General features: G+C 40.6%; 1 protein-coding gene across 1 annotated transcript; it reads right to left on the reverse strand.

Annotated features, from left to right (window-relative positions):
- Window positions 1-7,010: 7,010 nt before the first annotated feature.
- Window positions 7,011-14,370, reverse strand: RSPH1 (radial spoke head 1 homolog (Chlamydomonas)). Its single transcript, XM_009891380.1, has 10 exons — window positions 14,152-14,370; window positions 13,796-13,909; window positions 13,569-13,674; window positions 12,328-12,418; window positions 11,955-12,090; window positions 11,579-11,650; window positions 9,541-9,672; window positions 9,125-9,152; window positions 8,865-9,008; window positions 7,011-7,060 (listed from the first exon to the last, which is right to left on the reverse strand). The coding sequence occupies exons 1-10, from the start codon at window positions 14,368-14,370 to the stop codon at window positions 7,011-7,013; spliced, it is 1,092 nt and encodes a 363-aa protein (XP_009889682.1).
- Between the last annotated feature and the right edge of the window lie 79 nt (window positions 14,371-14,449).

Raw genomic sequence — 14,449 nt, forward strand, 5'->3', positions numbered from 1 at the left:
AAATTCATTAATCAAATTTTGACAGAACACATTTAAAATACAATGACCTTATTTCTGTCTTTTAAAGTTCAGTTGTCCCTAAATTTGTCTGATACTGAGATATCATGTTCCATGTGTTCTGCCATGTTTCTCTTGCCACCTGTAGGCTAGAAAGCTGAAAAAATAACACACAGAAGGGAAAATATATGCAATATAACCTATTATCCACTACCAAGTTATTCAAAAGAACCTTGCCAGAGTATCAGTCTTTACAAAAACCAGCAAGCTAGATGTACTTAAGAAATGGGGCTTTGTGGTCTCACAGAACTTTTGTCACGACGTTGTTAATTTATGACAAACTGTGGTGTTCGGTGTAAAATCATGAGGTACATCACTGTACTTGAGGAGGGTTCAGAAACTGTTCCACTTCCATGAGAGCAACTGTGCCACTCAAAAAACCCTCTGAAGAGTCCTTTGTGAAAATGCCTCTGCCAGTGAGAATCTCTGTGATTGTGTGGGTTGGCAAACGAATCACAAACAACTGCTCACCTTCACAAGTGGAGCCAGGCTGTGTATTCCAAGCAGAAGAATAAGGAACACACATGTAAATCTCTTTTATGGCTTTGTTTCCCACTTTACGTGCACAATAAAACTTCAGCATCTGTGGCTGTCTGTGCTCTTCTGCAGGGCTGAAATCACAGACACCTGCATCTGTAGTTTCTCCCTTTACTTGCCCTCATGGCTCAGCAGTGCTTCATGCAGAGGTCTTCGTGTCTGTGTCACACCTGGAGAGATGCTCTCGGCACAGAGAAGCAGATTGCAGATAACCTCTTTGCTGGGCCTGCAGCCTGAACAAGGCAGGTTACCAAAGAGCCTTTCAAGGGATATCATCTTTTGAGATACTGTACTGGTTTTGGCTGAGATGGAGTTAATTTTCTTCGTAGTGTCTTCTATGGTGCTATGTTTGGATTTGTGACCAAAAGAGTGTTTGATAACACAGGGATGTTTTAGTTATTGCTGAACAGTGATTAAACAGCATCAGGGCCTTTTCTGCTCCTCACATTACCCCACCAGCAATTAGGCTGTGGATGCATGGGAAGTTGAGAGGGGAAACAACTGGGACAGCTGACCCCAGCTGACCAAAGGGTCATCCCAGACCATATGATGTGTGCTCAGCAATAAAAGCTGGAGGAAGAATGAGGGGTGGAGGGTGTTTGGAGTGATGGTGTTTGCCTTCTCAAGTAATCATTATGTGTGATGAAGCTCTGCTTTCCTGGAGATGGCTGAACACCTGCATGCTGATGGGAGGTAGTGAATTAATTCCTTGTTTTGCTTTGCTTGCGCCCACAGCTTTTGCTTTACTTATTAATCTGTCTTTATTTCAACCCATGATTTTTCTCACTTTTACGCTTTCCAGTTTTCTCACCCATCCCATTGTGGGGGAGTGAGTGAGCAGCCACATAGGGCTGGGCCATCTACTGGGGTTAAACCACGACAAGCACATATGTGAGAAAGTCATTGAATAAAGTCTAAAAGCAATTCCATGTCTCCTTAACCTGTTTCCTTACCCTAACATTTGATTTCTGACATTATTTCTAATGGCGTAAAAGACCTGAGGCTGAACACATTAGAAAAGTACATGGCCAGTTTAAAAAAAAATACCTTACATTGTATAACAAACTTATTGGCCTTTGGAAGGGGGGAAGGAAAGACAGCCTTATGGAACCTTTTCAGCACAATCCTCCTAGAAAAGAGGAACAATGTTCACTCATGTTCCACTGCATGTGAAGTCTTTTTAGGAGAGAAAAGGCCCTCATACTGCAAGATCTCCCTCCTACAGTTCCTCAAACTTACGGGAAGTGAGGACTCATAAAATTTGACAGAATGGATGTTTCTTACATCTTGCACGTGTAGATCATAGTGCTCTGGAAAATGGCATAAGTTTCCTTAGCATGAAGTGGATGAAAGAGGAAAACCCTGCCTTATGCAACAGCTCAAACAGGTCTTTGTTCCCTTATCAGCTGTGAATGTAAAAGGACATTTCTCCAAAGGTGTTTAAAACATTTGCATTTTCAGGTAGGAATAGGTACACTCCAAGATCTTCTTGGTGTGAGAACTTCAGAACTTCAGATGCCTCCTTTAGCTGCAATGAACTCTTGTGACCAGCTTCCTTGTCAACTGTGGGAAAAGTTCTGTCTTTGGGGAAGAAGTAGCTCTGCAAGTCAAATGTGACAGGCTCTCCTGATGTTCTTCTGAGACGTGTGGAGCATAGATACTTTCAGCACCATTTTTCATATGCAGCTTTATATGTGGGAGAGAATTACCTGGCTCTTAACCTTGAACTCATAATGTCTTATATGTCATTAATATACTGAGGTCAGGTTGGATGGGGCTGTGAGCAACCTGATCTACTGAAAGATGTCCCTGCCCATGTCAGGGGAAGTGAGCTAGAGGATCTTTAAAAGTCCTTTCCAACTCAAACCATTCTGTGATTCTATGATTTAAAGGCAAGAAGCCAGGGACATAAACCAATATTAGATGCATAAGTTAAAATGGCATAATATTTTTAAATAATACTTGTACAAATTTTGGAGTCCACTTTGGGCACCACAGTGATAACCTAAGGATGAAAAGCTGGAGGGAAAGCTTCAAAGTCTTAAGTTCAACATCATATCCTTGCATTCAGCCCATCTGTATTTTTACTTTATTTAGGAAAAGGTCTGAAAAATGACTGCTGTAATACTATCTAAAATGGTCTTTCTTCATTACTGAAAAGGAGAGAGGCTTCGCATACCTTCGTGCAGCAAGTTTTGGCAGTAGTTCCTCCCTCTCCAAGATAGGGATGAACAAACTACTACTAACTGGTTTCCAAATTATCCTTAAGGTATTTCTGGAAAATAGAGTGAAATGAAATGTCTCTTCCAACAAAAGCACCAGTGGTTTCCAAAGGGAGCAAGCCATCTTTGTGGGAGCACTTTTTAGCACATTAGAGACTTCCAGATGTTCTTAGCTGTTCTTGATTGTATTCCAGACAGGATGCACTTTTTGCAGGTATGCCACTGGAGGTCACTCATGTACTAATAAACAGTACAGTACTGGCTGCTGCAGAGGAGAAGGTAATTTCATAAATCACCCAAAAATTAACTCAGTTTGAACTGAAGATTACCTGAAAATGGAAGTGAGTTGGGAAATATGCTGTGTGGATATTTCTCAAATTTACAGTAGAATATATTAAAACTAGTGATTAAACTAATGATTTTTAGTTTTTTATAAAAAGACAGAAAAGCCCAACATTAGCAAGCCAAGTATGCTTTGATCTAGCTACAGTAATAATGGAAATGCAGCACTTCTCCTTGCCAAAGAAAGCAAAAAGAGGAAAATAAAACCACATCTAAAAACGCTCACTGAAGTCACAATTGCTGCAACAAGAAATTGCAAACAAAATGACATGTAAGATAGGAAGGGAAAAATTGTATGGGAATTGGCTATGACATTTCTGATAGCAGAAAAATTGCAGGAAGAAGTAATAAACTCTATTTATATGACTCATTTTCTTATCTCTACTTTCTGTTAATCCATTTTTATCACTACTTTGCAAACTTCTGGGCATACCTTTGCTGAAATTGTGAGTTGTCAAGAAAAGGAACTTATTAAAATGTTTTCTCTTTTTCCCCTAAACCAAAATTTTAGTATCGATTTCCTGCTCTGAGGTGAAGAATAAAAAAAAATGCAGGTCTTGTTTCAGCAATATCAGTCCAACATCTCTTATCCCATCTGAGCCAAAACCGGTTATTTTACTCCAAAAGCAAACTCCTACTGGCTGGCAACTCTCTACCTTGGGTTCCAGGCACATCAACATTCATACCAATATTCTCACAGTGCGAGAGAGTCAATTAAAGTCAGACAGATACATAAATTAATAATTAAGGTATTGCTTACATATTTTCAGGAAAAAAATTATTCAGAGCAGCTTCATTCACCCACAGAATAGAAGAAAAGATCTGTCCGTGGCATTTAGCGCTTGTATAATACTTTGTGCAGCTCTGCCTTCCTCTGTCCTTTTAACTTACTATTTATATAGTGCCATTTGATTCTGGTGGTTTCTAGGGGCCTTCTGCAGCTGCTCTCTCCTGGTGGCTGCTTCCTGATTGACAGGTTCTTGATTTAAAAGGAGCTGCATGTTCAGTAGTTGGCTGCCTCCTGATTAGGGGGTGCTGCACTGGGTTTTGTTTGCTGTGTCGGGGTGCTTGTTCAGTTGGGAGAGGGGCATACAGCGAGTAGAGCTTTTGGTAGTTTGTGTGAGTGCTGCGAAAAGGCAGAAACTCTCCTGCAAACACCGTGGGACTGTGCAACACCAGTGTTGATGAGCTACTAGGTCTGATCTTCAGCATCGGTGAAGAAAGTACCCTTGGCTCATCAGTGCTGACAGCCTAGACAGGGCTCGGGCAGTGGGATGTTGTGTCCAGGTGTCTCACTGGGGCTGTGAGTGGTGGGGTCCTTCCCTGCAGGAGGTGTGTAGTGGTCCAGGTGCTGTGTTTCCAAGGTCCTGCAGAAGGAGGTGTGGAGACTGTTTGCTATTAAGCAGGGTAAAAGGGCTATCAGCAGGGTCTCCACAGAGGTGAGAGCCTGAGCCTGAGGTGGAGGGATGTCTAGGGGCTTTGCTGGATGGAGCAGTGGATGGGGACTCCCCTGAGGGAGGTTGCTGAACTTCATGGCTTCTAGCAGCAGGAAAAATGTTCCTCCTCCCTGCTCAGACCTGAGCAAAGAGAGTTGGTATTGAGCCCTAATAGCTGTGGGAGGGGAACAGACACTGCTATGGGAGGCTTCAGAGCCAGCTATGCCCAGTTTGAGCATCAGCAGCAAGTGGTAGCAGTTGGAGATCCCCCTCTGCGGGGAATAAAGGAACCTGTCTGCTGACCAGACATGCTGTCATGGGAGGTTTGGTGTTTGGTAGATGCTCAGATGTTGGGTGTTGTAGAGAGATAGCCAAGGCTCATCCAGTCCCCTGACCATTACTACTCATTGCTCATCAGTGTGACCATTGGTGATACTGCTGAGCGACACCTGGAGCAAAACAAGAGTAACTGCAGGATTCTGGGTGGCAAAGGACATGGAACCCCACAGAACTGTTATGTTCTTAGAAAAACTGAAACATGGTGGGACAGTTCACACAACTGGAGCTCTCCAATCAATGAAGGGCTCATTACTGAAGACAGAAAGGGAAAATGAGAGGGAGAGTTTTCCCCCATGTGAAGCAGCAGCTTGAATGCATGGAGCTCTTGTACACTATGGACAACATACTGGTTGAGAGCCTGTGGATCAGTGAGGGTATTAAGCGTGGCACAGTGTTGGGAATTTGTTACAGATCCACTTCCTCACCCTGATCGTTGACAGTCTCCTTTAAACATCTTAAGGAAGCCTACAAGGTAAACAAGAAACTTGGAACTGAGCTACAACAGGCACGCAAAAAAAGTAGTAATATACAGAATACACTGAGTAAGTAGTAATATACAGAATATACTGAATTTTGTATCAGCAATACTGTGGCCAGCAGGACTAGGGAAGCGATTGTCCCCCTGCACTCAACACTCATGAGGCCCCACCTTGAGTACTGTGTTCACTTTTGGGCCCCTCAGTAAAAGAAAAACACTGAGGTGCTGGAGTGTGTTCAGAGAAGACCAACGAAGCTGGTGAGGGGTCTGGAGCACAAGTCTTATGAGGAGCAGCTGAGGGAACTGAGGTTGTTTAGCCTGGAGAAAAGGAGGCTCATGGGAGACCTTATTGCTCTCTACAACTACCTGAAAGGAGGTTGTAGCGAGGAGGGGGTAGGTCTCTTCTCTCTCAAGTAAGAAGAGACAGGACAAGAGGAAATGGCCGCAAGTTATGCCGGGGGGGGTTAGATTGGATATTGGGAAAAATTTCTTCACTGAAATATCAAGCATTGGAACAGGCTGCCCAGGGAAAGGACTGAGTCACCATCCCTGGAGGTATTTAAAAGATGTGGCACTTAGGGACATGGTATAGTGGTGGACTTGGCAGTGTTAGGTTAACGGTTGGACTTGATGATCTTAAAGGTCCTTTCCAACCTAAATGATTCTATGATTCTATGAAAATGGAAGCAAAAACAGACCACAAAGGAAGAATTTAGAAACATTGAACCAGTGTGTTAGGAAAGCCAAATTCAGTTTGAATTCAAACTGGCAAGGGGAGATTTAGACCTAAACGGGGCCTACAGGAGAGCTGGGGAAGGACTTTTTACTAGGGCATGTAGTGATAGGATGAGGGGGAATGGCTATAAACTGGAAGAGGACAGGTTTAGATTAAACATTAGGAAGAAATTTTTTACTTTGAGAGTTGTAAGGCACTGGAACGGGTTGCCCAGAGAGGTTGTTGAGGCTCTATCCCTGGAGGTGTTCAAGGCCAGGCTGGACATGGCCTTGGGCAACCTGGTCTAGTGGGAGGTGTCCCTGTCTATGTCAGGGGGGTTGGAAAGCGATGATCTTCAAGGTCCTTTCAAACCTAAACCATTCTATGATTCTATGATGATTCTACAGCTATATGAACAATAAAAAAATAAACAAGGAAAATGTTGGCCTGTAATCAGTGGTCTAGTGACACAGGGTACAGATAGAGCTGGGAAGCTCAATGCTGCCTTTGTCTTCACAAGCAAGACCACCAGGTCTCTGCTACCAGAGGCAGGGTTCAAGGAAGAGAAGAACTACCAGTAGTGGGAGAAGATTGACTTTGCTTCTGCAAACTTGTGAGGATGCAGCGTCATGAATTCAAAACAATCCCGTACTGATTTCAACAACCGATTACCTGCTACATGGAATAAAGTTGTCGTGAGACTGCACACTCTGAGATCATAAAAGTTTCAGATACATATTCCAGACAGAACAGTGACAGAAATGTTTATTCAAAGTATCTTAACTCAGCCTGTTATGAATAAAAAATAATGCAGGGCTACCATAATAAATGGTTCACTCTGAAATTTCCTTTTTTTTTGGCTCTTTGTCTTTAGTTGTATCCAATTACTCTACTTCCTTTGATTCATCTTCCTTATCCTTTAAACTAGTAGTTCCTGTGGAGGTGAAGGAAAGACAGGACATAGAGATGCATTTTATTATAAAATACTGGAAAGTAATACCAGAAACCTAAAACATAATTCTAGGACTATGCTGTCTACCTCAGTCATCATTCCCATTGCCTTTCATTGCCAATACTTGAATTGAACTGTTATACATTGTTTGTCAGCTGCCAGACAGACTCAGTACACACATGTTGAGTGCCAGCCAGCCCATATGTAACTCTGGAATAGCCAAAGAATGTTTCCTGTTTAGACAAGTATCATAAGAAACATGGAGCAAAAAGGATGGAATTCCTGTGTGGAAAAAAAATATGGTAATGGGACAGAGACTACAAGGCTGCAAGAAACCAGATTTTGTTACATCTGCTCTTCACAGTATGCATAAATTTTCTTCAAATCATTTCCTCTTACTATAACTTAATCTTGCTAAACATAAAGACAAGGGGAACAATATGTTGCCTAATTAATTATGGATGTAGACCTATGCTGAAACAAGCATAAAATCCAACTCTTTAATTCTAGAAATAAAGAGCTGGAAGGAACTTTCACATTCCTATGTTTTCATGCATTGGGAATCTGCACCTATGCTGTCTCTGACAGACACTTGGGTCCATAAACAATGGGAATACCAGAACTGCTTCATTGTGGTAGGGTAGAAAATTTGTTAGAACCAAGATCAGACAAAAATTGTTATTTGAACCCAAAAGACTTTGAGACAAACCAGGCTTAATGAACTTCTGCCAAATCCAAAGTAGAGCTATGCAGGAAACCTGCTTAAGATTCCTGGTGGATCTGATCCAAGGCCAGGGATCCCGTAAGATGTCAGTCCTACACACCAGATAAGCGAGCTGTCTAGTCTGCCCTAAAGCAGAAGTGCACCTTCAGAGGTGATGGGTAAAAAATGAGAGCAAATAAAACTATGAATATTTCAAGAGCTGACCTAAATGTTCAGTGTGTATCTCCAGGCATTTTCACATGATTTAATAGTTTTTCTGATCCTTGTGAATAGTGCTTTGCTTTGATTTATTGTAAAATGTATCAATTACAAATGGATAAATTTATCTTATGTTTTCATACATCAGATATGCAAGCTTGTAAATGTCAACACTTAATAAATACAAATAATACAATTGGGTAGAGGCCTATAGGCTAAATATGAGTAAACATAGATGCACCCTTTTGTCGCTTCTTAGTAATTTTGTATTTAAAACAGGCTTCTGAACTGCCTGGAAGAAAACCTGAGCATCTGAATTCCGAATCTTTTTGGTTTGTAAAAGAAACAAATCAACCAGAGACTGTTCAAACCATAATGCATAACAACAACTAAAATTCATTTCTTCAGATTTGTTTTGCTTGCTTTTTAACTTCAGTTGAGATAATAAGAATACACAGTTCCATCCATGAGAGAAAAGTAGAGTGCTCAAAAGCCCCTGAATTTCCCAGGGTCTGAAATCTTCTCTCTCTATTTTGTACCAACAAACAAACAAACAAAAATTTTGCAAATGCAACCACTTATAAACTCAGCTTTGCAAGTGCTGTCAACTGTACATGCATGCATAAATAATGCTACACAGAAGTGTCACTTCTAATTTGTACTGTTACAGTATATAAACCTGACTACTCAAAACCAGTTTACGTCTATAGAGGACTGCCCTGCTTATGAAAGGCAGAGATTCCCATGGTCTCTTCAGCTTGATAATGGACCTCTCAGCAGCAGGATGCCTTTAGCTGACCAACATATGTAATTCCAAACCCTGATTGCTAACTGAAGAATGAGCGTGCATGTTCCATTCCTCACCTTGATCCTCCTCATCTTGATTTTCTTCTTCCTCTTTGCTTCCCTCATCTTCCTCTCCTGAACCTCTTGCTAGGCTAAAAGCTTCGCTGGATACTTCTTGAAGAGAAGGCTCATCATCCCTACCCTCAGCAGACTCATCAGTGACTGAAACATGAGAAATTAGAAATACCAAAGAAAATTATTTTTGACAAATTTGCACTCAGCCATTGTTTTCATGCAGTAGCTAAAAACTCTTACTGAAATCTGCAGTCTTTACTCACATAAGAAATCCCACAAAATTTTCTGTACCTGTTTATAATCAAGTTTGTGTAACAGTCCATGATATAGACTAAAGTGATTCACAAGCTTCCCAAGACAGTAGTATCTCATTATGCTATGCGAGAAAAAACAGAAATATATGTATGTGTGTGTATATATATACACATAGTGCAGTTTATGAACAGGCTTGGAAGTTCCCAACATTCCACATGTGGTAAATTATAGGAAAAAGAAAAAAAAAAAAAAGCCTCTCACACCACTTTATATTAAATATGAAAAACACAGATTCAGGAGATAGTCAAAGCATGGAGTTTCCAGCTGTCCAGAAGAACAAACCTGTAATTGATGGCACTTTCTCCTTTTCAGTTACTGCTGCTTCTCTTTCTTCCACTGCTTCTGCTGCTGCTGCCACCACTACGGAGACTTCTCTGGGAGAAGGTGGGTTTTCCTCATGGGGAGTCCAGAGCGTTAAACTGGTAATTTCTGATGCTTTCCATTTTGGTGCAACAAGTAATGAGGGTTCCTCCTCTTCTTCTACCTCTCCTTTATCCTAGAAGGCAACGCATGAAATCCAGCATGTCATCTTACAGGTATCAAGGGAGTAACTAACATGATGGTTTTGTGTACTAAAACCTCTTTATCTGGGCTCAAAACGGCAACGACACAGCCTTTTAAAGTATTTACAGGTGAAGGAACTTCAGCAGCCACAAATCTTGGAAGAGAACTACACTTTGAACCATGATAAAGTCAGTTGACGATTACTGATGATCAATGCTTGCTAGCTTGCTCTCTTTAAGGTAAAATTTTGTCTCTCCCTGGAACAGAATGGCTGTGGGGCCTGTCAACTATGTCTCCTCTTCTATGCCTGTCTACAGTACAACAGCAGCAAATAAGACCTAATGTTCTGTCTGGTAGATGCTACGCTGTCTCTTTCACACAGGAATAGTGTTGAAGAACAGCTCTTTCTGCCTCAATCTTTACTTAGGGAAGACCTTGGAATGGATCTAGGAAGCAGTACGGTACTGCACAAAGCTTATGTTTTTGAAATTTGAAGATTTTTTTTAATTTATTTAAAAAATCATGCTTTGTTTTACCCAAATATGAGGGAGTCTTAGTAATGGAATCATTATCTGTATTGCAAGCTTTTTTTTTTTTTTTAAATGGGCCTTGTTATGCAATTATTTCAACTAAAGCAAAGAGGCAAAATTTAATCTTACTGTAGTGACAGCACTGTCCCTTGCTTTACACAGTCACTACAGCATTGACATGAGAAGAAATTATTGTTCCTGAGAGTAATGATTTTCAGAAGCTAAGTGTTCAACCTTGGGCTCTTAAATTTGTATTTAAACTCCCACATCAATGGCCGAATATTCCAAAATCAGCACATCCAACAATTCCCAACTGAACTGAGCATACTAGATCACTTTGGATACTCATATGAATCTGATACTTAATTTGAGGATCTCTTGCTTTTAGCCAAAAAAAAAAGTAAAACATTCTCCATGTTTTGCAAATCTCTATCACTAATGATAAGATTTTTTAATTATTATTATTTTGTCCTTGTCTTAAGAAACAATTGCTGCATTGGAGAATTTTCAAACAGTGTGTAAGGGGAACTATTCATAGAATCATAGAATCATCTAGGTTGGAAGGGACCTTTAAGATCATTCGAGTCCAACCATCAACCTTACAGTGCCAAAAACACTACTAAACCATGTCCCTGAGCACCACGTCTGCAACGTGTCAGACAACTGAGGTCAGGGTAGCAAACTATAAGCCAAAATGTGGCATATGTTCTTGAAATCAAAACAGTAATATTAAGATATATTTCTTTTTTATATAGCTATATTGCACTATATTAATCAGAAATGTTTCAAAACATTCATGCATGAAGGAGAAGGAAAAACAGGCCCTGATCCCAGCTGCTTTCTACAATTATTAGAAGCTGTGGATATTAAGCCCCTAACAGGACCAGGACAACAACAGGATGTATTTCCAAAACACAAATCTGCTGGAAATTACCATTTGTATGCATAGTATCAAGCAATTCAGAAATATAAGAAGAAATATTTTTCATTGTTTTCTGGTATTCAGAACAAAGTGGCATACAGGCTAAATATACCCACAAATACATCTAAATCTTCTGTGGTTTGAAACTTCAAATATTTTGAGATGGTCCTAATTCTTCTGAACTTTAAGCAGAAAGGATTCCTGTCTGCAAGTAGTGCAAAAATCAGACCTTGTACTTGTCAAAGCTTACACAGTAGAGAAGCTAAATAAAAAAAGCAAAATGAAACCTCATATAGTTCTTAAAAATGCATGAGTTTCTACCCTTTTTTAACTGGTTAGATCTACTTTAACATCAGTACCTATAAGGCATTTTATAGATTACTCAACAATAGATTTGATTCACTGAGTTCTCTGATATTCAGTATAATTTGTGTTATTTCTTTTACCTGCTCTGATTGTATGTATTCACCATGCTGTTCACATCCAGTATCAAAGACGTATTTGCCACGACCTACAGGCTGCACAAGGATACGAAGAAGTCAGCAAAACTATAAAGTTAGTACATTCTAAGCATATAAATGTAAAATACGCTTTAGTACAAAATTCATACAATAGTCAGTAACAATATAGTTTGAAAGCAAAGTTGCAGAGAAACTTGGCATTCTCTCCTGCAGATCAATTTGGTTTCTTCTGGTACACTTATGGTACCAGAAACACTACAAAACATCGGGAGCATAGCTTCTTATTTTAAGTGGAAACAGATCATGTTAAGGCAATTCCATGCTAACTGTTCAGATGTATAGAGTTTTCCAGCACACTTACATTTCCATTCAGAAATTTGCCCTTGAATCTATGGTTTAGGTAGATAAGTTCAGCTTCTCCTTCCTGGTTTCCATTTACCCAGCCACCAATATATATAGCTCCTGTGTCTTTATAGACATATGTACCTTGTCCGTGCCTAAGGAGAAAATAATAATTATGCTTTATATTACTGAATATTAAGAATGTAGACTATTGTCATACTTAAGGTATTACAACTGTATTATTTAAGTAGCTGAAATGACTCGAGCTGGCCTAAATTGCCAAGGTCATCCAGTAGCACTTGATTTGCTGTGGTCAGCCATACTTTGAAAATAATCTTTGCATTTTAAAGTCCTTGGGTGACTTGAAACATCACTGCAAGAATGAAACAAACCTATTGTGGTTAAACCATTCTCCAGTATAGGTGTCTCCATTTGCATACGTATACACTCCATAGCCATGTCTCTGGTCATTCACCCAGTCTCCTTTAATGAGAATACAATAAAAACAGAGTGAGATGTGGTATATTTCAATTGTATGATACAGTGGTCAGTCTGTAAAGTTATCATACATTAATTATTAAAGAAGGAAAAGGAAGTTATGACATCACTGTGATTCCTTACACTATTCCTTACGCTAAACCCTTCTCTTTTTTCTTCCGTCCGTCCATCTCCACAAGTATTTGTACAGCTGCCTGATCTCCCTTTCACTCCAAACACATTTTGTCCATCATGGTCTATCTCCATTATCTTAAGATGAACACAAGAAGCCATGTAGCATCCTGCTCCTATATTTACATTTGGTAATGTATTACAGTTTCATTAGGTAATGTGACATCTCCACTGAAATAAAAAGGGGGAGTACTTTAGTTTGAATCATTTGCTAAAATTGCCCTGTCAGTCTGGGGGCATATATACTCGAAAGGATGCTAGATTGTGTGTCTTAATTACTCTTCTATTCAAACTTTAAAAAAAAAAAAAAAATCACAGGTAAGTATGCTCCTTTAAGGCAGTAATTGGGCTGCTCTTTTTGCTCTCTGCTTCTAGCCCTCATAATGTGAATGTTCTTTCTTGCCTAGCTTGGAAAGAAGGGGAGGAAATATTGTCCCTTGAAGCCTAACTGATACTCTGAAGATTTTTCCCTGAAAAAAGGGAAACAATGTGAGTTTCAACTTCTTCAAACTTCAGAGGCATCCCAGTCCCTGAGTAAGTGCTCTAATCGGTAGAATATTTTTCAAGGATGGACCTAATAAAGTTCTAAAATACTTTATACTGAACACAGTCTGTGGTTCTAATCATCATTCAGAAATATGAGATTATACTCTCTTCTACCAAGATTGCACTGATTTGTGAAAGATGTTTAATGTTTGTCAGGACTTGGAACATCTCACTTGAAAGGAGGATGTGACAAGAATAAACTGCTACTAAACATCACACTTCTCATGGTAATTGACATAAAGCCACACTTCTTAGAGCTTGTAGTCAAAAAGGAATAAAAGGAAAACATTTCCTAGAAAATGTATCCCCTTAAAATAATATGCTCTCCAGTTCACTATCTCCTTGCATTCCAGACACAGAGAGGGAGGTGGGGGAATGTGTCCTTTCAGTTACAGAAATCTTTGCAACTAGGTTTTACCTTCATATTTTGATCCATCTGGATAAAAAAAAATGCCCTGGCCATGCTTTTTGTTTTGAAGGTATTTTCCAGTGTAGCAAGCACCATTTCGAAATCTGTAGGTCCCCTGAAACATATTTGGTATAGATAAAATACTTGTCAGTCCTCACTCTTATTTCAATATAGTGCCCAAACTAACAGAACTGCTGAAACATACACACAACCACTGTTGTCCGTCAGTGTCTCACCTGTCCACTTCTGAAACCATGTTCATATTCTCCATCGTACGTATCACCATTGGGTAGACGTGCTTTTCCACGGCCATGTCGCTCACCTTCTGAATTGCGCTCGCCATCATACTCCTGATCAAATGTGAAAAAAGGAAAAAAAAAAAAAAAAGAAAATGTTTCAGAGGGCTAGACCTGACTGAATCTAACTTTGTTAGACTGAAGAAAACGGCGGTTTGCTCAAAGCTGCTCCAATTCAGCTTTGAATCAAAGACTGCAGGAGCACCTGGCCAACAGATGCGCTTCTTGGGCAGGCACTTTCCTCAGATCCCGGCACCCAGGGGCTCTCCTCCCCTTCCTGACACACTCCTGGAAACTCTGGACAACTTGTTTTCACCCAGTGGAGAAAGTTCGGCAGGTCCCAACACAAATGGCACAGCCCCACTTCCCAAACTCCCGTCCCCACCGTCGAAGCGCCTCAGGAGCTCTCCCATGCCCGGCACGGCCGGCACACAGTATTTAAGACCCCGGGACCGGTAACGTTCACTTTTTCCTTCCCCGGCGGCTCTCCCGAGGCATCCGTGGCCGAGAGCCATTTCCCGCCCCACTCCTCCCCGGCGCCCTCGGCGGCGGATGCTCCCAAACGGGACGGGTCCGTCCCGTGTCGTGTCCCCC

This window comes from Charadrius vociferus, unplaced genomic scaffold (assembly GCF_000708025.1).
Source record: "Charadrius vociferus isolate BGI_N301 unplaced genomic scaffold, ASM70802v2 scaffold298, whole genome shotgun sequence".
In the NCBI taxonomy this organism is placed as follows: domain Eukaryota; kingdom Metazoa; phylum Chordata; class Aves; order Charadriiformes; family Charadriidae; genus Charadrius; species Charadrius vociferus.